General features: G+C 43.0%; 1 protein-coding gene across 1 annotated transcript in view; it reads left to right on the forward strand.

Annotated features, from left to right (window-relative positions):
• Positions 1–22,068, forward strand: part of armc3 (armadillo repeat containing 3) — a 104,419-nt gene that overhangs the window by 64,987 nt on the left and 17,364 nt on the right. The window contains exons 9-11 of the mRNA XM_080211186.1: positions 11,879–12,031; positions 12,153–12,261; positions 19,014–19,263. Coding sequence (XP_080067312.1) covers positions 11,879–12,031; positions 12,153–12,261; positions 19,014–19,263 — 512 coding nt within the window. The remainder of the gene's footprint in view (positions 1–11,878; positions 12,032–12,152; positions 12,262–19,013; positions 19,264–22,068) is intronic.

Below are 22,068 nucleotides of genomic sequence, written 5' to 3' on the forward strand. Positions count from 1 at the left end.
CTGCCCCCTGGATGGAAGGTTTGTTATATGCTCACTTTTTAAACTTTTTTTGTAGTTTAGTGCTAATTGTTCACTTACAATATTTTGAAAATTTGGCCTTATGAGCGTCACGGGCTGAGGCTTTAACCTGTGATACAATGACAAAGAACAAAGAACAAAAACAGCCCAGGAAACAGGCCCTTCGGCCCAACGAGCCAGCGCTGCCATCTCAACACCACCAGTCCCCCTTTCCACCCACGACCCTTGTCTAATGTTTTATGGCCATCCAGATTGAGGGAAACTGATTTAGGGACAATTTATTCCTGCCAATCAGCTTAACAGCACATCTTTGGGGTGTGGGAGGAAACTGGAGCACCTGGAGAAAACCCACGCAAGCAGGGGGAGAATGCGCAAACTCCCACAGACACCGTCCCAAATCCATGTGTCTGCACAGCAATCAGCAATAGTCACTGAGCTGTCGTCTTGCCCAGTATCTTGTCCAGTTTAGGCACACACTAACGACATGAAGCTGGAGTCTAATGTTGCAGTTGTACAGAACTTTGGTTAGGCCGCATTTAGAGTACTGTGTCCAGTTCTGGTCGCCTTACTACCGGAAGGACGTGGAGACTCTGGAGAGAGTGCAGAGGACGTTTGCCAGGATGTTGCCTGTCTCGAACAACCAAGAGCAGCCCCAGTACAACCCATCGCGTGTATGCCCCTCGTTGGACACGAGGCGGACCGACTTATAACTTGTGAATGAAAAGGGAAAAAAACATTATTATTATACCGTATCCATTTACCTTACCAGGGACGCCCCAATGCTAATGACTCTTATTTAAAACAATCTCCTATATCCACCCATCTCCAACTCGGTCATGTGCCTGTCTAAGTTACTCTTAAATGACTCTAGCGTGTTTGCCTCCACCACCTTACTTGGCAGAGCATTCCATACCCCCAGTACCCTCGGTGGGAAAAACCTCCCTCTAATATCTGTGTTGTACCTCTCCCCCCTCACCTTAAGTCCATGGCCCCTTGTCCTACGTGTCTCTATCATAGGAAATAGCTTACCTCTGTTTACTCTATCTATACCCTTCATAATCTTATATACCTCTATTAGATCCCCCCTCAGTCAGCGTCTTTCAAGGGAAAAGAGCCCCAATTTCTTCAATCTTTCCTCATACCCCAGTCCTTCCATACCAGGCAACATCCTGGTAAACCTCCTCTGCACTCTCTCCAGAGTCTCCACATTCTTCCAGTAGTAAGGTGACCAGAACTGGACACAGTACTCTAAATGCGGCCTAACCAACGTTCTGTACAACTGCAACATTAGACTCCAGCTCTTATATTCTGTACCCCTTCCTATAAAGGCTAACATACCATAGGCTTTCTTCACCACACTCTCCACTTGCACTGCCACCTTCAAAAACTTGTGCACTTGCACCCCCAGGTCTCGCTGCGATTCTATACTCCTTACGGGCTTACCCTTTACCATATAACTCCCCCCTACATTACTCCAGCCAAAATGCATCACCTCACATTTATCTGGATTAAACTCCATTTGCCACATATCTGCCCAATCAACCAGCCTATCAATATTCCGCTGTGTTGCCAGACACTGCTCCTCACTGCCCGCCAATCCAGCCATCTTGGTGTCATCAGCAAATTTGCTGATCACACCACCTACTCCCTCTTCCAAATCATTTATATACACTACGAAGAGAAGAGGTCCCAGTACTGAGCCCTGCGGCACACCACTAGTGACAGACCTCCAGCTAGAAAAGGACCCCTCCACTACTACTCTCTGACTCCTCTTTGCAAGCCAGTTCTCTACCCAACTAGATACCTGGCCACATATCCCTTGAGTTTTAATCTTCTGTACCAACCTACCATGAGGGACTTTGTCAAACGCCTTACTGAAATCCATATAGACAACATCAACGGCTTGTCCTTCGTCGGCCGTTTTTGTCACCTCCTCAAAGAATTCTACCAGATTCGTAAGGCAAGACTTCCCCTTTACAAAGCCATGCTGCGTATCCTTAATCAGATCACAATGCTCTAAGTGCGCATACATCCTATCCCTAAGAATCCTCTCCATCAACTTACCTACCACTGACGTTAAGCTCACCGGCCTATAGTTACCTGGGCTATCCCTCCTACCCTTTTTAAACAACGGTACCACGTTCGCTATCCTCCAGTCCTCTGGGACCTCACCTGTGTCCAAAGAAGAGACAAAGATTCGCGTTAGAGGCCCAGCAGTCTCATCCCTCGCCTCCCTAAGCAGCCTAGGATAAATGCAATCAGGCCCCGGAGATTTATCGGTTTTAATGCCAGCTAAAAGCCCTAACTTCTTCCCTCGTAATCGATAGATCTTTCAATTGGTCTACTGCTCCCTCAATGACCGTACCAGACATCAAGCCCCTCTCCTTCGTGAATACCGACGCAAAGTATTCATTCAGGATCTCTCCCATTCCCTCTGCCTCTTAGCACAATTCCCCACGTCTGTCCCTGAGAGGACCGATTTTACCCCTAGCCACCCTTTTGTTCTTAAGATAGTAAAATGCCTTTGGATTCTCCTTAACCCTACCTGCCAAAGCCACCTCATGCCCCCTCTTTGCTCTCCTAACTCCCCGTTTGAGATCCCTCCTACTCTCTCTGTATTCCTCCAATGCTCTCTCTGTTCCTGGCAATGTCTCAGTTGCTGCATTTCAGCCCCCTCAGCCCAACTTAATTTTAGATGCTGCTAGTGTATGTTTCTAGCCAGAATGTGAATTTATAGTTGTGCAGTACACAATTTGTAATCGCACCATAAAAATGACTCAAAACGTTTTTTGCACCCAAGAGAAACAGAGCAAAGTTTGATATTTTTGTAATTTGTTACTCCCTTGGGCCAGTAAATCAAAAGCTTTTATCCAGTAAATGAAAAGCCTACTTTACCAAAGTCTTTGGTGACTTGGTCAATTCCACGCATGTTTAATAATGTACTTGACAAGGTCTCACGATACAACATATGGTTCAGAGATAGGCAACTCTAATGAAAAGTTAGATTAAAAAATGACGAATCAATAATCTCAAAAAATTAAAAACTTGGAAACATCTTTGAAGAAATGATCAGTAGCCACTGTCAGCTTGGGTGGAACTGGATAGGGAATTTTCAAAAACTAATGTTGAAAGATTTAACACAACTCAGTGCAATTTCTTCCCCCGACACACTAGATTGGTAACTGGACATGCACACAAAAAAATCAGAATATGTACAGTTCGCTTAAGTATGATGTGAAGATGATGCTTCATTTCCAGACAAAGAATAAACAGTCCAGATACTGTCAAAAGCTGTTTGTTCTGGTAATTATTTTTACATACCTGTAAACTGCAAACTGCTCCTAGTCATTTTTTTCTGACTTCTGTTTCTGTTGCTGTAGCATTTCTTGCTAAAAATCTGGACTCAGATCGGCTCTCAATAAAGCAATGGCTTGATTTTAAAATTCTCATTCTTGTTTTCAAATCCCTTCATAGCCTCATCCATCCCTTTATATGTAATGTTCCCCAGCCCCTCATCTGAGATTTCTGTGCTCCTCTAATTCTGGTCTCTTAAAAATCCTGATTTTAATCACTGCACTCTTGAGGATTATGCTATTAGCTGCTTGAGCCATAAGCTCTGAAGTTCCTCTCTCGTGCCTCTGCCCCTCAACATCACACTTAAAATCTATTTGATTAGGCTTTTGATCTCTGATTTGATTTGATTTATTATTGTCAAATGTATTAGTATACAGTGAAAAATATTGTTTCTTGCATGCTATACAGACAGAGCGTACCGTTCATAGGAAAGGAGAGAGTGCAGAGTGTAGTGTTACAGTGATAGCTAGGGTGTAGAGAAAGATCAACTTAATGTGAGGTAGTTCCATTCAAAAGTTTAATGGCAGCAGGGAAGAAGCCTTTTTTGAGTTGATTGGTATGTGTCCTCAGACTTTTGTATCATTTTCCTAATGGAAAAGGATGGAAGAGAGTATGACCGGAGTACCACTCTTTTGAACTGTGGGAGGAAACCGGCGCACTGGAGGAAACCCACGCAGACACTGGGATAACATGCAGACTCCACACAGACAGTGGACCAAGGCTAGAATTGAACCCAGGTCCCTGGCATTGTGAGGCAGCAGTGCCAACCACTGTGCTACCCAAGGGAAGGTCATGTCCCACAAACTTGATTGAGTTCTTTGAGGAAGTGACAAGAAAAATTGATCAGGGCAGGGCAGTGGATGTTATACACATGGACTTTAGTAAAGCCTTCGATAAGGTTCCTCATGGCAGGCTGCTACAGAAGGTGAAGTCATATGGGATCCAAGATGAGCTGGATAAGATGGATACAAAACTGACTTGGGCATAGAAAGCAGAGAGTAGCATTGGAAAGGTACTTCTTTAATTGGAGGTCTGTGACAAGTGGTGTTCCGCAAAGATCAGTGCTGGGACCTCTGTTGTTTGTAATATATATAGATGATTTGGAGGAAAATATTGATGGTCTGATTAATAAATTTGCAGATGATACAAAAATTGGGGGAGTAGCGGATAATGAGGAGGACTGTCAGAGGCTACAGCAGGATATAAAATGGAGACGTGGGCTGAAAAATGGCAGATGGCATTTAACCCAGACAAATGTGAGGTGATGTGATTTGGAAGGCCTACTGCAGAAGGAAAGTATACAGTAAATGGTAGAGCCCTTAGAAATATTAGCATACTGAGGGATCTCAGCATGCAGATCCACAGTTCTCTGAAGGTAGCAACTCAGGTGGACAAGAAGGCACGTGGCATGCTGGCCTTCATCGGTTGGGGCATTGAGTATAGGATTTGGAAAATCATGTTGCAGCTGTATAAGCTGGATAGGCCACGTTTGGAGTATTGTGTACAATTCTGGTCGCCACACAACTGGAAGGACGTTGATGCATTGGAAAGAGTGCAGAAGAGACTTACCAGGATGTAGCCTGGTTTGGAGGATATCATCGATGAAGAAAGGTTGAACAAATTTGGATTGTTTTCATTGGAGCATTGGAGGATGAGAGAGGACCTGATAGGTTTACAAGATGAAATTGCTGCGCCTCTGACGCAAATCTTTGTCTCTTCCTTGGACACAGTTGCGGTCCCAGGGTGTAGAGTGTAGAGAAAGATCAACTTAATGTGAGGTAGTTCCATTCAAAAGTTTAATGGCAGCAGGGAAGAAGCCTTTTTTGAGTTGATTGGTAGTGTCCTCAGACTTTTGTATCATTTTCCTGATGGAAAAGGATGGAAGAGAGTATGACCGGAGTACCACTCTTTTGAACTGTGGGAGGAAACCGGCGCACTGGAGGAAACCCACACAGACACTGGGATAACATGCAGACTTTAATTGGAGGTCTGTGACAAGTGGTGTTCCGCAAAGATCAGTGCTGGGACCTCTGTTGTTTGTAATATATATAGATGATTTGGAGGAAAATATTGATGGTCTGATTAATAAATTTGCAGATGATACAAAAATTGGGGGAGTAGCAGATAATGAGGAGGACTGTCAGAGGCTACAGCAGGATATAAACTGGAGACGTGGGCTGAAAAATGGCAGATGGCATTTAACCCAGACAAATGTGAGGTGATGTGATTTGGAAGGCCTACTGCAGAAGGAAAGTATACAGTAAATGGTAGAGCCCTTAGAAATATTAGCATACTGAGGGATCTCAGCTAATGTGGTACCGCCGTTTAAAAAGGGTAGTAGGGACAACCCTGGTAATTATAGACCAGTGAGTTTGACATCAGTGGTAGGAAAATTATTGGAAAAAATTCTTAGGGATAGGATGTATGAGCATTTGGAGTGTTGCGATCTGATTAGGGATACGCAACATGGCTTTGTTCGGGGGAGGTCTTGCCTTACGAATCTGGTAGAATTCTTTGAGGAGGTGACAAAAACGGTTGACGATGGGTGAGCCGTTGATGTAATCTATATGGATTTCAGTAAGGCGTTTGACAAAGTCCCTCACGGTAGGCTGGTAGAAAAGGTTAAGGCACATGGGATACAAGGACAGGTAGCTAGGTGGATTGAAAACTGGCTGGGCAATAGGAGACAGAGTAGTATTGGAAGGGTCCTTTTCTGGCTGGAGGTCAGTCACCAGTGGTGTGCCGCAGGGCTCAGTACTGGGACCTCTCCTCTTTGTAGTATATATAAACGACTTGGAAGAGGGCGTACGTGGTGTGATCAGCAAGTTTGCGGATGACACCAAGATGGCAGGATTGGCAGATGCTGAGGAGGACTGTCAGGTGACACAGCAGGATGTAGATAGGTTGGTATATTGGGCAGATAGATGGCAGATGGAATTTAATCCTGACAAATGCGAGGTGATGCATTTTGGAAGGAATAATGCAGGGAGGAGTTACATGATAAAAGGTAGACCGATTAAGAGTATAGAAATACAGAGGGACCTGGGAGTGCAGGTGCACAAGTCTCTGAAGGTATCAACACAGGTAGAGAAGGTTGTGAAGAAAGGTTATGGAATGCTAGCCTTTATAGGAAGGGGTATAGAGTATAAGAGCTGCCATATAATGCTTCAGTTGTACAGAACATTGGTTAGGCCGCATCTTGGAGTACTGCGTCCAGTTCTGGTCACCTTACTACCGGAAGAACGTGGAGACCCTGGAGAGGGTGCAGAGGAGGTTTACCAGGATGTTGCCTGGCATGGAAGGACTGAGTTACGAGGAAAGGTTGGAGAAACTAGGGCTCTTCTCCTTAGAAAGACGGAGGTTAAGGGGGGATCTGATAGAGGTGTATAAAATAATGAAGGGAGTAGATAGAGTCAACAGTGGTAGGCTTTTCCCTAGATTGGGGACAATTACAAGAGGTCACGATCTAAGGGTGAGGGGGGAGAAGTATAATTTGGATACGAGAGGAAGGTTTTTCACGGAGAGGGTCGTGGGGGTATGGAACGCGCTACCAAGTAAGGTGGTGGAGGCAGGCACGTTGGACTTGTTTAAGGTTTACTTAGATAGACACATGAGCGAAACAGGGATGGAGGGTTATAGTAGAGGGTATTAAATAGGGTAAGAGCCTCGGGACGACACTGGAAATGTAGTATTACATGTTAATGTTTTGTCTTTTTAATCCACAGGTGTCGGTCCACCTTGTTGTCAAACGAGGGGCATGCATACGGTGGGTTGTGCGTGGGCTGCTCTTGGAGGTTCCGAGAGTGGCCTAGTACTTTGTGTCGTTGTGTATGCTTAATCCTGGACCAGCAGACGGGCACCACAACAGCTCAGTGACTATCACTGCTAGCTGTGCAGATACATGGATTTGGGCCTGTGTGTGTGGGAGTTTGCGCATTCTCTCTGTGGTTGCGTGGGTTTCCTCCGGGCGCTCCGGTTTCCTCCCACACCCCAAAGATGTGCTCTTAGGCTGATTGGTGTACCAAATTGACACTATTCTCCCCTGAATCTGGCTACATTAGGGGTTCCATTCACATACACACAGGGCAGGGTAGGTGTCGGAAAATGCGGCGCCACGGGCTCGTTGGGCCGAAGGGCCTGTTTCCCGTGCTGGGATGTTCTTTGTTCTTTCTTATGACATGCTTGGATAGAGTGGATAGTCAGAGTCTTTTTCCCAGGGTTAAAGGGTCAATTTCTCAGGGGCATAGGTCGAAAGTGAGAGGAGGAAAGTTTAAAACAGATATCAGGGGCAACTTTTCACCAGAGGGTGGTGAATGCCTAGAATGTGCTGCTGGAGGAGGTGGTGGAAGCAGATTCTATAACAATGTTCAAGAGGCATCTGGATAAATACACAAATAGGCAGGGAATGGAGGGATGTGGACCACGTAGAGGCAAGAAAATATTAGGTTAGGGAGGCATCTGTATCGGCACAGGCTTGGTGGGCCCAAAGGGTCTGTTCCTGTGCTGTACTGTTCTTTGTTCTTTGATTTACTCCTGACGAATTTTAGTTCATTCACAACTTAGAGTTGGTCATGCTGGTATGAGTGAAACCACATGGGATCAGAGGAGAGCTGGCAAGATGGATCCAGAACTGCTTGGCCATAGAAGACAGAGGCTAGCAGTATAGGAGTGCTTTTCTTAATGGAAGGCTGTGACTAGCAGTATTACATAGGGATCAGTTCTGGGACCTTTATCGTTCATGGTATATATAAATTATCTGTAGGAAAATGTAGCTGGTTTGATCAGTAAGTTCCGCAGATGACACAAAAATTGGTGGAGTTGTGGATAGTGAAGAGGATTGTCAGAGAATGAAACAAGATATAGACTGGTTGGAGACTTGGGCGGAGAAATGGCAAATAGAGTATAATCCAGATAAGTGTGAGATAATGCATTTTGGAAAGTCCAATGCATGTAGGAATTATATAGTAAATGGTAAAACCCTTAGCAGTATTGACAGGCAGAAAGAACTGGGCGTACATGTCTATCGATCACTGAAAGTGGCAATGCAGATGGATAAGGTAGTCAAGAAGGCATACAGCATGCTTGCCTTCATCGTTTGGGGCATTGAGTATAAAAATTGGCAGGTCATATTACAGATGTACAGAACCTTAGTTAGGCCTTATTTAGAATATTGTGTACAATTCTGGTTGCCACACTACCAGAAGGATGTGGATGCTTTGGAGAGGCTACAGAAGAGGCTTTCCAAGATGTTGCCTGGTCTGGAAGGTATTAGCTATGAGGAAAGGTTGGATAAACTTGGTTTATTCTCACTGGAATGACAGAGGTTGAGGGATGACCTGATAAAGGTTTACAAGATTATAGTGGCACGGACAGAATGGATAGTCAGATGTTCTTTCCTAGGGTAGAACAGTCAAGTACCAGGGGACATAAATTTATGGTGCATAAGGAAAAGTTTAGAGGAGATGTGCGAGGCAAGTGTTTTACACAGAGGGTGGTGAATGTCTGGAACATACTACCCGGGGAGGTGATAGAGCGGGTATGATAGTGACATATAAAGGGCAACTAGATGAATACATGAATAGGATGATGTGGAGATGCCAGCTTTGGACTCGGTGGGCACAGTAAAAAGTCTCACAACATCAGGTTAAAGTCTAACAGGTTTATTTGGTAGCATGAGCTTTCGGAGCATTGCTCCTTCATCAGGTGAGTAGAGAGTTGACTTCACAAACAGGACATATATAGACACAGACTCAATTGCAATATAATGCTTGGAATATGAGTCTTAATCAAGTCTTTACAGATACAGACAATGTGAGTGGAGAGAAGGTTAAGCACAGGTTAAAGAGGTGTGAATTGTCTCAATCCAGGATAGTAAGTAGGAGGTTGTTTACCTAATACACTGCAGGGGAGGATGTCCTCAGGCATATAAATTAGTGACACCATGCAGATGCTACGATGAATGGACACCACTCGCCAATCACTAGACAGGAGTGTTCCTTTCCTATCGTGGAACACTTCAGCAGTCTAGGACATTCAGCCTCCAATCTTTGGATAAGCGTTTTCCAAGGCAGCCTTCAAGACACATGACAATGTAGAATCGCCGAGCATAAATTGATAGTCAAGTTCCGCACACATGAGGATGGCCTCAACTGGGATCTTGGGTTCATGTCATACTATCTGTAACCCCTACGATTTGCCTGGACTTGCAAAATCTCACTAATTATCTTGGCTTGAAACAATTCGCACCTCTTTAACCTGTGCTTAACTCCCTCTCCACTCACATTGTCTGTTTAGTCAGGCAGCATGATCGATGCAGGCTTGGAGGGCTGAAGGGCCTGTAGCTGCAAAGAATCCTGAGGTTGAAGCCATATTGGAGGGCTCTGTATGTCACGCATTTCTTGGTCCTGGTCTTTGGCGGAAGAAGGCCTGTTTGAGCAATGATGCTTATGTGCAGTATGGTGTGTAGGTTGAGGACTGGGGTGTAGACTTTTCCCCTTGATTCCCAAATTAAAGTTTGCACTGCTGTGTAGGTTTCCAGCAATGTTAATATGCAGTGTTATCAAATTTCCTTTAATTTAGGTATGATGCAATTTAATCAGGTTGCATGAAATTGAGGATCACACATGTCGTCTGTGCTTCAAATAACATCTTTGTTTTCATCAATTTTTCCTTTAACAAATTGGGGAAGTGGTGGTATAGTGTTATTGTCACTGCACAAGTAATCGAAAGACGCAGGATTATGCTCTGGGGACGTGGGTTCAAATTCTGCGTCAGCAGGTGTTGAAATCTGAATTAAATATATCTGAAATTAAAAATCTAATGATAATCATGAAAACATGATCAATTATCATAAAAAGCCATCTGATTCACTAATGTCCTGTAGAGAAGGAAATCTGTTACCCTTATCTGGTCTGGCTTACGTGTGATTCCAGACCCGTAGCAATGTGATTGGCTCTTAAAATGCCCTCTGAAATGGCCTAACAAACCACTTGGTTCAAGGATAATGAGGGATGGGCAATAAAAGCTGGCCCAACCAGTAATGCTCACATCTCCGAACAAATAAAAACAAAGCAAACATTTTGAGTTTGGACAGATAGTAAGGTTGATAACATGATACAATTTTATTAATTCTCCAAGTACCACTTTCAGGAAAAACATATGTTTTTCAAGCCATCGTGTAGAGTCATAACTGCTTTGAACATTGGGACCCATGGCTCCCTGTCTTCAACAGATAACATGTCTTTATGAGTGACCTCAACAAGGCCCATGAGGTTGGCCTCTTGGAATATGAGCTCCCTGATTGAGGTAATGATTGCCTGCCCAATCAGAGTCTCACCTGAGGAGTGTCAGGGCTGCTGACGTTCTGGTTTCTGACTTTATACCTCAAGCACTATTAGGAGTGGAATTGAGTTTGTAAATAAAGGAAATCCGGTGAATGGACACATGTCTCTGAGGATTTATTTCAGTATTTATTGGCAACACACTGTAGGATCCCAATTACAAACACAGTGGCTGTAATGTTGACATTTAATTTTTTCAAAATGGATATTTTGTGAGTGATTGCAATAATTTACTTGAGCATTCCATCTGACATCAAAAATTATGGATTGTGCTGCACCATTTTATCAATGGATCTTCAAGTTTACATTCCTGTCTTGAAATCATTTTGGAGATATTGTTTCTATAAGTGTATGTTTTGTGTAATAATTTTCAGTTTGTTTTGGCCATCAAATGAGTTTTATTGCAGATGCCAGTGTTGCTTGTGGTGTTAATGGTTGCAGTGAACACTTGTTAATTTGTGTTTGCATTACTGCAGGCTTTCAAGGAAAATAGGAAATTCTGGCCAGTGTCTAGAAAGTTGTATACTTTAAACTAAAGAACCCTTCTCTGCAGTCAAGAAATATGCTTTCTGTGACGTACATGATTTTACACAATATCATTCAATAATTTTGATTGAATATTGCTGATTATAACCCAAGTATGCTGATTGTTTGAAAAGTGTTCAGAACTGAAGTATGGAGGATTATAAACAGGAAAAATAGTCATAATGAAGATGTGGTGAATGATACCTACTGGTATTGCTGAGTATCCTTGTTATGAGTTTTATTAAGTTAGGCACCAGCTACAGGTTTGTGCAAAAATAATGTGTCAATCATAGAATCCCTACAGTGCACAAGGACACCATTCGGCCCATTGGGCCTGCACTGACCACAATCCCACCCAGGCCTTATTCCTGTAACCCCACATATTTACCCTGCTAGTCCCGCTGACACTCGGGTCAGTTTAGAATGGCCAATCAATCTAACCAGTACATCTTTGGACTGTGGAAGGAAACCTGAATTAAGAGTGATGCAAGGTACATTGAAAATAATTAATATATTAATTTTGGAAATGTAATGATCCGATATATTTGTCATTGCAGTTATTAGATGTGCAAAAAACTCTCCATATCTCTAATATTTACGTGTTTTGAAACTTTCATTCACACTTGTCTCAATAATATAAGGTGAAATCAGACGTATTTTCCATCAACATGGTTTGGAAAAAGTATTGGTGATGCTTTTGGGAATCAACAATGATGCAACAAGAATAGCTGCTTGTGAAGCAGTAGCAGTTATGAGTGAAGATGAAGCTAGCAAAGAGACTTTCAGAACAGAAGGTAAGTACAGATGATTTAAATCATGGTTAAATTGTTGTTCCATGAATAACAAATTTTATAATAGACAACTTGCACACATGCGAAGTTGAAACTAGATTTCTCTGGGGTCTTTTTTTTGCAGGAGGTATTGATCATCTGGTTCCACTTCTGACAAGTGACAATGTGGAAATGAAAGAGGCAGCAGCCTTAGCTCTGGCAAATCTAACAACTGCTAATTCCAGCAATGCTAGGTAATCAGATTTATTATAAATGCTATACGTACTTTGCATCGGAGCTTGTCATGCTGATTTTCCCTGTAAATTTGTTGCTCATGCGAAGAGCAATGTCACTGATCAGGAATGGATCCATTATCTGTTTTGTGCAACAAAAACTTGAAATTTGTGAATATCAATGTACAAGAATTCACTGTGTCTGCAGTTTTGTTTTAAAGAGGATTTAAATAAATGAGATCTATATCAAAGTTTCAAGCTAATATTTGCAAACCCGTAGTTTCAAAGCCCTAGTGTTAGCATGAATCATTGTCAAGTTAGTTATATCACGATAATATGTCAACTGAGGGCTGAAATTCTTGAGTTGGAAAAGGATAGAAAAATAGAATTCCGAAATGGTGTGGTTCAGGAGTGGGATAAGAATTTGTTGGTCCTACTGAGGTTGTATCCTGAATTTAAAATGCCGCCACAAATCCCAGTGAGGAAAAAGGCACTTCTTCAGCCTGCATTCACATCAGATGAGTGCTCGGGCAATCCTGCAAATTCTGACCCCCCCCCCCCGTGCCGAAATTTTAAGGCTTTGTTAGAAATCTTGTTGCTTGGACATCTTGATCCCAAAGATAGACAGTTATTTTTTAATTAAATACTGTATGGCTCCTTTTTAAGATCTATTAAAAAAAACCTCATTTTCCCTTTGACTAGCAGTATATTTATGGGGTGCTTCGCCATCTGCTGGTAGACTAGTAAAACTGCCTTTGTGCTTTTACAGAAATGGACACCTGCTCTGATCAAATCAATAACCCTTTCCCATGATTTGAGATAGAGACCATGGCTTTTGTGCGAACATAAAGCTTACTCCATGCATTGTTCAGCATAGCAGAACTCCGGACTTTCAGCCCCTAAAGATCTATCTCAAGCAGTTTAAAAGTTGTCTTAATCCCAATTGCAAAAGAGCATCTTCATTACATCATTATGAATTATTGAATCTCTGGTTCCAGCTGCCTTTACCTTCACATTATCGACATGTTGTATTTTCAGGCTCAGTCCACAGACTGCAAGGTTTGAAGTCCAAAGACTTTGGATCTGTGCAGTCAACAGTTTCTACTAAATTAAAATTTTAGGTTCCTAAAGGAAAAGGACAGTATACTTAATTTCTACATCAGTCAACACTCTTGGTAATGTTTTTTGTACTACTCATAAATGTAAGAACCCTGAGGTTTGAGATTTCAGGTTCAGAGTCAAAACTTTTGTGCAACTCAAAAAAATATTCAGACACAGGAAGGTAGCGTTACATAGCAACACGCACAGGCTATTCAACCCTTTTGAGCTTATTCCACATTTCAGTCAGATCATCGCTGATCTATACCTCAACTCCATTTTCTCACCTTGGTTCCCTATCCCTTGATTACCTTATCTCATAAAATCTAACCATCTGTTTTGAAAACAACAATTTTCCCAACATCTAGACTTTTGTGGGAAAAAATTCCAGATTTCTATTGGGTTCTCCACAAAAAAAAGCTTCCTCATTCTACTGTTTAAGTGATGTAACTCTAGTTTTATTAAAAATTGTGTCCCCTTGATTTTGATTGCATCACCAGAAGAAATAGCTGTTGAATCCCTTTAACATTTTAAACCCCTCGATCAGATTGCCCTTAATCACCAATACTCAGGAGAATACAAGTTATGTGTGTGCAACCTCTCCTCATAATTTTATCTTTTTGGCTCAATGTTATTCTGGTGAATATATTCTTTCTTAGGTGTGGTACCCAAAGTTGAACAAAAGGAACCAGACAGAAACTGACTCAGGTTCAGTTCTAACTTGCTTTTGCATTTCAGCTCCTTGTGACGAAAACTAATGCTCCATCAGCCTTTTTGATTTCATTCCTCGCTACTGGTTTCAAATGACTTGTATACTTGAACTCTCAAATCTACTTTTTTCTTGTACATCATCTTTGCCACGATTTATTTAATACACCAATGTAGGTCCAAAGTAAATGACCTAACACTTACCGACATTAAATTTTATCTGTCATCATTTTGCGCATTCACTTAACCTGTCTATGTCCCATTGCAACATTCTGCTCTCATTTTCACTATCTACTGTCCCATCCCTCTGATTTATCTAAACAATTGGATATACAACTCTCAATACTTGCATTAAAATCATTAATAAATATGATGAAAAATTGATATTCCAGAACAAATTCCTGGAAACAATACTTGTCACGTTCTGCCAAAATCAGTATTCCCTTCAGTGCATTCTTATTTTTGCCAGTAGTCTGTTATGTGGAACCTTATTACATGTGTTCTGGAAATCCATACAGACAGCAGTGTAGAGTGCGAGACTCAGAGGAGAAAGCAGCAGAGAGTGCAAGATTTCGGAATGTGGAATGTGTGAGAATCTCCAAAGTCCAAAGCTCTGGAATTCCCTCTCTTAAACCTCTCCACCTCTCTCTCTGCTCTTTTAAGTCTCCCATTAAAATGTACCTTTTTAAATTCATTCGTGGGATGAGTGTCCCTGGCTAGCCAGCATTTATTGCCCAACTCTAGTTGCCGTTGAGAAGGTAGTGGTGGGCTGCCTTCTTGAATCGCTGTTGTCCATGTGCTGTGGGTTGACTCACAGTGCTATGAGGGAGGGAATTCCAGGATTTTGACTCTGGGACTGCAAAGGAATGGTGATTTATTTCCAAGTCAAGATGGTGAGAGGCTTGGAGGGGAACTTGCAGGTGGTGATGTTCCCAATATACGGTTTCAATGTTCGGCTTCAATATACCGAGTCATCTAGGATTCTCTACGTCTACAGCCTTGCCCTTCACTCTAAAAGGAATGTGCTTACCCTGAACCCTGGTAAGCACACTTTTGAAAGCCTCCCACTCACCAGACATCCCTTTGCCTTCCCACAGACTCCCCCAATTTAACTTTTGAAAGTTCCTGCCTGATGCCATCAAAATTGGCCTTGCACCAATTTAGAATTTGAACTTTTGGGCCAGACCTATCATTCTCATAGCTATCTTAAAACTAATTGAATTATGGTCACTAGTCCAAAAGGCTGTCACTCTCACCTCATCCCTGGCATTCAGCTCTTTTGTCCATGTTTGAACCAGGGCTGTAATGATGACTGGAGCTGTGTAACTCTGGCAAAATCCAAACTGGCCATTCCTGAGCAGGTGACGCGTGATAGCACTGTTGATGACCCCTTCCAACACTTTAATGATATTTGAGTAGACTGGGTGGTAATTGGCTGGGTTGGATTTGTCTGGCTTTTTGTGTACTGGACTAACCTGGGTGATTTTCCACATTGTTGGGTAAATGCCAGTGTTGTAACTATACTGGAAGTGCTTGGCTAGGGAAGCAGCAACTTCTGGAGCACAAGTCCTCAGTACCGTTGCCTGTGACTAAGCCTTTTAGTCATTCATTCTAATAAATCCTCTTTGTTTTGAAGTGGTGGAGGCTGCCTCGCTAAATATTTTTAAGACGCGGGTTGATGGGTTTTTGATAGGAGAGGGGATTAAGGGTTATGGGGAGAGGGCGGGAAAGTGGAACTGAGCAGCGACAGATCAGCCATGATCTTATTGAATGGCGGGGCAGGCTCGAAGGGCTGGGTGGCCTACTCCTGCTCCTATTTCTTATGTTCTTATGTTCTTATGTTTTGGTGCTTATTTCTTGTCCCTTTAGTTTTGGGACATGTTCCAATTTTAAAGATTCAAAATACATGCAAGTTGTTGATATTAGCACAATATGGAAAATATTACATATTGGAGAAATGAAATTCCTTGAGCCAAGTGACTATTTCCTAAACCTGATCTCTCTTACTTTGACTCAATGTGTTACCAAGATAGCTAGTTACTTTTAAGTTTATTTTGCATATTATTTTGTTTACAAGGTTCATTAAGGAGTTAGAATTTCTCCTGGAATGTGCAATCCAATGATGTCCACTGAAAGAGATGGAATGTATCTTTTTTCCATAAAACAAAATGATACAACACACATTGGGGATAAGAAACTGATCTTTTACTGAAGCAATGAAGGACTTATATAGTGCACAGACAAAGCTTGCAAATATGTGATTATTTTCAAATAATGAGGTATCTCTATAAATAATTACCTGAAATACATACGGAGGTATACATTTCTCCCAACAAAAAGGTACTTACATACCATTTCAACATTGTAAAATGTCCAAAGGCACTTCACATGAGAATCTTGACTCAAAATTTAACAATGAACCATGTAAGGATATACTAGGTTTTAAGGAGGAATGAGAGGCATAGAGGTTTTAAGGAGGGAATTCCAGCACTTTGTGCCTTGGCAGCTGAAGTCTGATGGTAGAGAGATTAAAATTGGGGATGCTCAAAAGGTGAGAATTAGAAAAGCATGGATATCTTGGAAGGTTTTATGGCTGGAAGGGATAGGGAAGGTGAGAGCATGGAGCGCATTTTTGCAAGATTTGTCGGTGCACTATACAGGTCCTTCATTGCTTTGAAAACAAGGATAGAATTTTAAAATTGAGGCTTAACCTGATACCAAAACAGATGAGCGAGCATTGGGGTGATAGGGGAATAGGACTTGGTTTGAGTCAAGACAGGACTGCAGAGTTTTGAAGGAGCTGAAGCTTACAAGGAATAGGCTGGCCAGGAGTGAATTGGAATTGTCAATTCCATTTGTACCAAAAGCACAAATAAAATTCCAGCAGCATTTCAGCTAAGGCAGAGGTGAAGTTGTGCAACATTACAGATGTGGAAATAGGTGGTTTTAGTGGTGGTGTAGGTATGTGGGAAAAATGTGTGAAATATTATCTCAAAATATTATCTCATGGTCAGATATGACATCCAAGTTGCATATAGTCTGTGTTAGTCACTCACAGCTGCCAAAGAGCAAGAGGAAATCTGTGGCTAGGAACATGTTTGTGATTTAATGGATGGGAGTCTGGCATACTGGCTTGAGAGGCTCACGTGGGGAAGGCCCACTGCATCATGTGTCAATCGAACACTTGAAAGGCTAACAACTGGCCTTCCCTGGGATCAAGGACCCCAGAGACAAAAGTCCAACCCACAAAAGTGTTGACAGCTCTATTGATAGCAGGGAGTGATGGCTTCTGTAGGTACGACACTCCCTGAGACCTAAGAATGCCATGGGTGACCCGGGCCACAGTTGGGTGATAGGGGTTGTGGAACATGAGGGAGGAGGGAGGGGATCAGCAGCAATTGCAGGGGATGAATCTCAGCGGCTCCCCCCTTCCCATGCCAAGCGAGCCAAGCTCCCTCTAAAGCTTATCTCTGTTTTAACCTAAATCTGCCTTGATCGAGTTCTAATTGTCCTTGATCGAGGACCATATCCCCACTTCAAGAAGCCCGCCCAACCCAATCCCCGCATGGGGATCGCCCATCGCTGGGTTAATATTAACTGTTACAAAATGAGGCCCCAAAGTAAATATTTATTGTCCACTTAAGGCTATCATGGACTTGATCAGGATGGAGACCCTACCCACCACCCTCCCGCCCAATTAAATGCTTCTCTTGTCACCAAACCTGCCACAGGGAAAGACATTCAATTCCACCCAATGACTTTGGTCTTCCCAATATTTAGTTGGAAAAAATTCTGTTCATCCAGTCCTGGATGTTAGGAATGTTATCTGGCAATTTTGAGATAGTAGGGTGTTTGTGAGAGGTGATAGTGCAGCAGAACTGTGTGTCTCCAACGTACTTGTGGAAATTGATGCTGTGTTTTCAAATGACGTTGCCCAAGGGGCTGCATGCGGAAGGCATCGGAGGTCACTGTTTGGAAGCGGGAAGACTACAATTGGAGAGAATGCAACCTGGAGAGATCACAACAGGTGGATGGGTAATGATGGAGAGGCATTGGAGGAGGAGGATGTGTTTGGTTAACCATGTTAAAAGCTGCAGACAATTTGAGAAGGATGAAGGGGAATAGGTTATTTTTGTTATAATCACATGGAATGTTCATTTATGACTTTGATGAGACAGTTTCATATTGTGAACTTTTGAGAAGAAAGGTGGTTGGAAGTGAGCAATACTTTGGTAAGATGGAGGGTCAGGGGTCTCTTTTGAGGAAGCTTGAGATGACAGCAGATTGAAAGATAGAGGTGGAGAGACTCTTCCTGCTCAGAAAGGACAGTAGGACTAGGGGGCACAGCCTCAAGATAAAGGGGGGGCGGTTTAGAACGGAGTTGAGGAGGAACTTCTTCACTCAAAGGGTGGTGAATCTCTGGAATTCTCTGCCTGTTGAAGTGGTGGAGGCTGCCTCGCTAAATATTTTTAAGACGTGGGTTGATGGGTTTTTGATAAGCGAGGGGATTAAGGGTTATGGGGAGAGGGCGGGAATGTGGAACTGAGCCACGACAGATCAGCCATGATCTTATTGAATGGCGGGACAGGCTCGAGGGGCTAGATGGCCTACTCCTGCTCCTATTTCTTATGTTCTTATGAAAGGGGGGGGATGGAGACAGTACTTAAGACAAAACTGCTAACAGTATCAGCTAATATGGAAGCCAGCAGGGAAATTGATTTGTTAACAGTTTTAGTGGGAACGACATTGATGGATCAAGAGGAAGGTCTTGTGGACAAGATAAGTTTGGAGAGGGCATGGGGAGGGAAAGAAAAATGCAAATTTAGGTTAGAACAGGGCTGAGCTTTAGAGGAAATTTGGCTTGGGGTTGGGAAGAAATCAGCAGAGGCACCAAAAAGTTACTTTATAATTCTGACCAAGTTTAGGAAGAAATCCTTGTTTTCTAATATTTATTTCATTTGAAACAGGGCTGTGTTTGTTGCTGAAGGTGTGGAGCCATTGGTGAAATTGCTAACTGAGCCAATAGATGGCATTGTTGTCAACGCTGCTGCTACAATTACTAATCTAGCCCTACAGGAACCTATTCGTGCCAGTATTCAGAATTACGGGACGATGACTGCCATCACAGAACCATTGAAGTCTAGCAACACTCTGGTGCAGAGCAAAGCTGCACTAGTTGTGGCTTCATTAGCTTGTGATGCAAATGGAAGAACAGAGGTAAGAATTAGTTCAAAGCTGCAAAATGAAACTGATCATATTCAAAACGTTAAATGTAATTTGTGTGAAATATATTTGTATGAAATATGTTTCACTGAAAGTCTGCAAAGGGATATAGATAGTTTAAGTGAGTGGACAGGGGTCTGGCAGATGGGGTACAATGTTGGTAAATGTGAGGTCATCCATTTTGGTCAGAATAACCGCAAAATGGATATTATTTAAATGGTAAAAAATTGCAGCATGCTGCTGTGCAGAGGGACCTGGATGTCCTTGTGCACGAATCACAAAAAGTTGGTTTGCGGATGCAGCAGGTAATCACGAAAGCAAATGGAATTTCATCTTTCATTTCGAGAGGGATGGAGTTTAAAAACAGGGAGATTATGTCACAGCTGTATAAAGTGCTAGTAAGGCCATACCTGGAGTACTGTGTACAGTTTTGGTCTCCTTACTTGAGAAAGGATAGACTGGCACTGGAGGGGGTACAGAGGAGATTCACTAGGTTAATTCCGAAGTTGAGAGGGTTGTCTTATGAGGAGACACTGAGTAGACTGGGGCTATACTCATTGGAATTCAGAAGAATGAGGGGAGATCTTATAGAAACATATAAGATTATGAAGATAAGATAGAAGCAGGAAAGTTGTTTCCACTGGTGGGTGAAACTAGAACTAGGGGGCATGGCCTCAAAATAAGGGGGTGCAGATTTAGGACTGAGTTGAGGAGGAACTTCTTCAAACAAAAGGTTGTGAATCTGTGGAATTCCCTGCCCAGTGAAGCAGTTGAGGCTACCTGATTGAATGTTTTTAAGGCAAGGATAAATAAATTTTTGAACAGTAAATGAATTAAGGGTTATGGTGAGCGGACGGGTAAGTGGAGCTGAGTTCACTGAAAGATCTGTCATGATCATGTTGTTGGTAGGAATGGAGTTATTTCTTGAGGTTAAGGGCAGGAGCAGAAATCTTCTTGGAGCAAGGCCAAGAACTGGGGTTGAAGCAGAGGACAGCATTTTGCCCATGGATAAGAGACCCTGAAGGTAGGGTCAATTGTCAGCCAGCTGTGATTTTCTCCAGATTAACCAGAGAGCAGGCTTGCTATCCAATTAAGGATAACAGGCAGGCTAAGAAGCTTGAAGGCCACAGGAGGCCTCAAAACAGGGAAAAACGGAAAGCCGCCTCATCTGGTAAAATAGAGGCACAAGATGGAGGACCTCACAGTGATATACGAGAAAAGGTTTAGTGACTTGTACAAGTTGTCAAGGTAATTGAATGCTTCTTCAAATGTCATTTCTTGTCCACCACACCACCAGCCTCATATTTCTCAAAGCAGCATAACCCTCCCCCCAAGATGTTGAAACCCAGAGACTGTCCCCGCCTCCTCCAACCCTGCAAGCCCAGGATTCACCTTTTCAACGGTCTGGGATTTAATCCCAGGCAGAACACTGCGGTGCAGTACTCCTTCTGGCCACTGCAGCACTGTGCCTGGCCTAGTTGAAAATTAGCCAACAGCTATCATGGGTAGGACATCCTTCCAAGGACAGAAGTCACACCCACTGCCAACCAATGTTCAAGTTAGCATTAAATGGCATTGGGACTTCGAGAGTCGGCAGTTATGCATTATGCGCTGACCTGCAGGATAGTGAGCATTGATTGCTCGTCATTCTTATCATCCTAGCCTCAGAGTCATGCCTAGCACTAAACACTGCTACAGGTCACATACCTACAGCCATTCACCTATGACGACCAAATATAAGAACATATAAGAACATAAGAAATAGGAGCAGGAGTAGGCCATCTGGCCCTTCGAGCCTGCCCCGCCATTCAGTAAGATCATGGCTGATCTGTCGTGGCTCAGTTCCACTTTCCGGCCCTCTCCCCATAACCCTTAATCCCCTCTCTTATCAAAAACCCATCAACCCGCTTCTTGAAAGTATTTAGCGAGGCAGCCTCCACCACTTCAACGGGTAGAGAATTCCAGAGATTCACCACCCTTTGAGTGAAGAAGTTCCTCCTCAACTCCATTCTAAAACGCCCCCCCTTTATCTTGAGACTGTGCCCCCTAGTCCTATTGTCTTTTTTGAGCGGGAAGAGTCTCTCCACCTCTATCCTATCCATCCCATTCATCATCTTATACGTCTCAATGAGATCTCCCCTCATTCTTCTAAACTCCAACAAGTACAAGCCTAGTTTATTCAGCCTCTCCTCATAGCTCAACCCCCTCAACTCCGGTATCAGCCTAGTAAACCTCCTCTGCACTCCCTCCAAGGCCAAAATATCTTTGCGCAGGTGCGGCGCCAAAAACTGCACACAGTACTCCAGCTGCGGCCTCACCAATGCCCTATATAGCTGCAGCAAGACCTCCCTACTTTTATATTCAATCCCCTTCACTATGAAGGCCAGCATCCCATTCGCCTTCCTGACCACCTGCTGCACCTGCAAGCTGGGTTTTTGCGACTCATGCAGAAGGACCCCGAGGTCCCTCTGCTCCGTCGCCTGCTGCAGTTTTTCGCCACGTAAGTAATAGTCCTTCCTACCATTCTTCCCACCAAAGTGGACCACCTCACACTTGCCAACATTAAATTCCATTTGCCATTTCCTGGCCCATTCGCCCAGCCTATCTAGATCCTTCTGCAGACTCTCCACACCCTCCGTACAATTTGCCGTTCCCCCAATCTTGGTGTCATCCGCAAATTTCGACACCTTACACTCGGTTCCCTCCTCCAGATCATCTATATACATTGCATCACACTGACAGACTTCCGTCTGTTGCCAAAAAAGGTGGCACACAATACAAGGAAGCAAGAAAGAACAT

This window comes from Carcharhinus amblyrhynchos, chromosome 2 (assembly GCF_965287045.1).
Source record: "Carcharhinus amblyrhynchos chromosome 2, sCarAmb.v2.hapA, whole genome shotgun sequence".
NCBI lineage: Eukaryota > Metazoa > Chordata > Chondrichthyes > Carcharhiniformes > Carcharhinidae > Carcharhinus > Carcharhinus amblyrhynchos.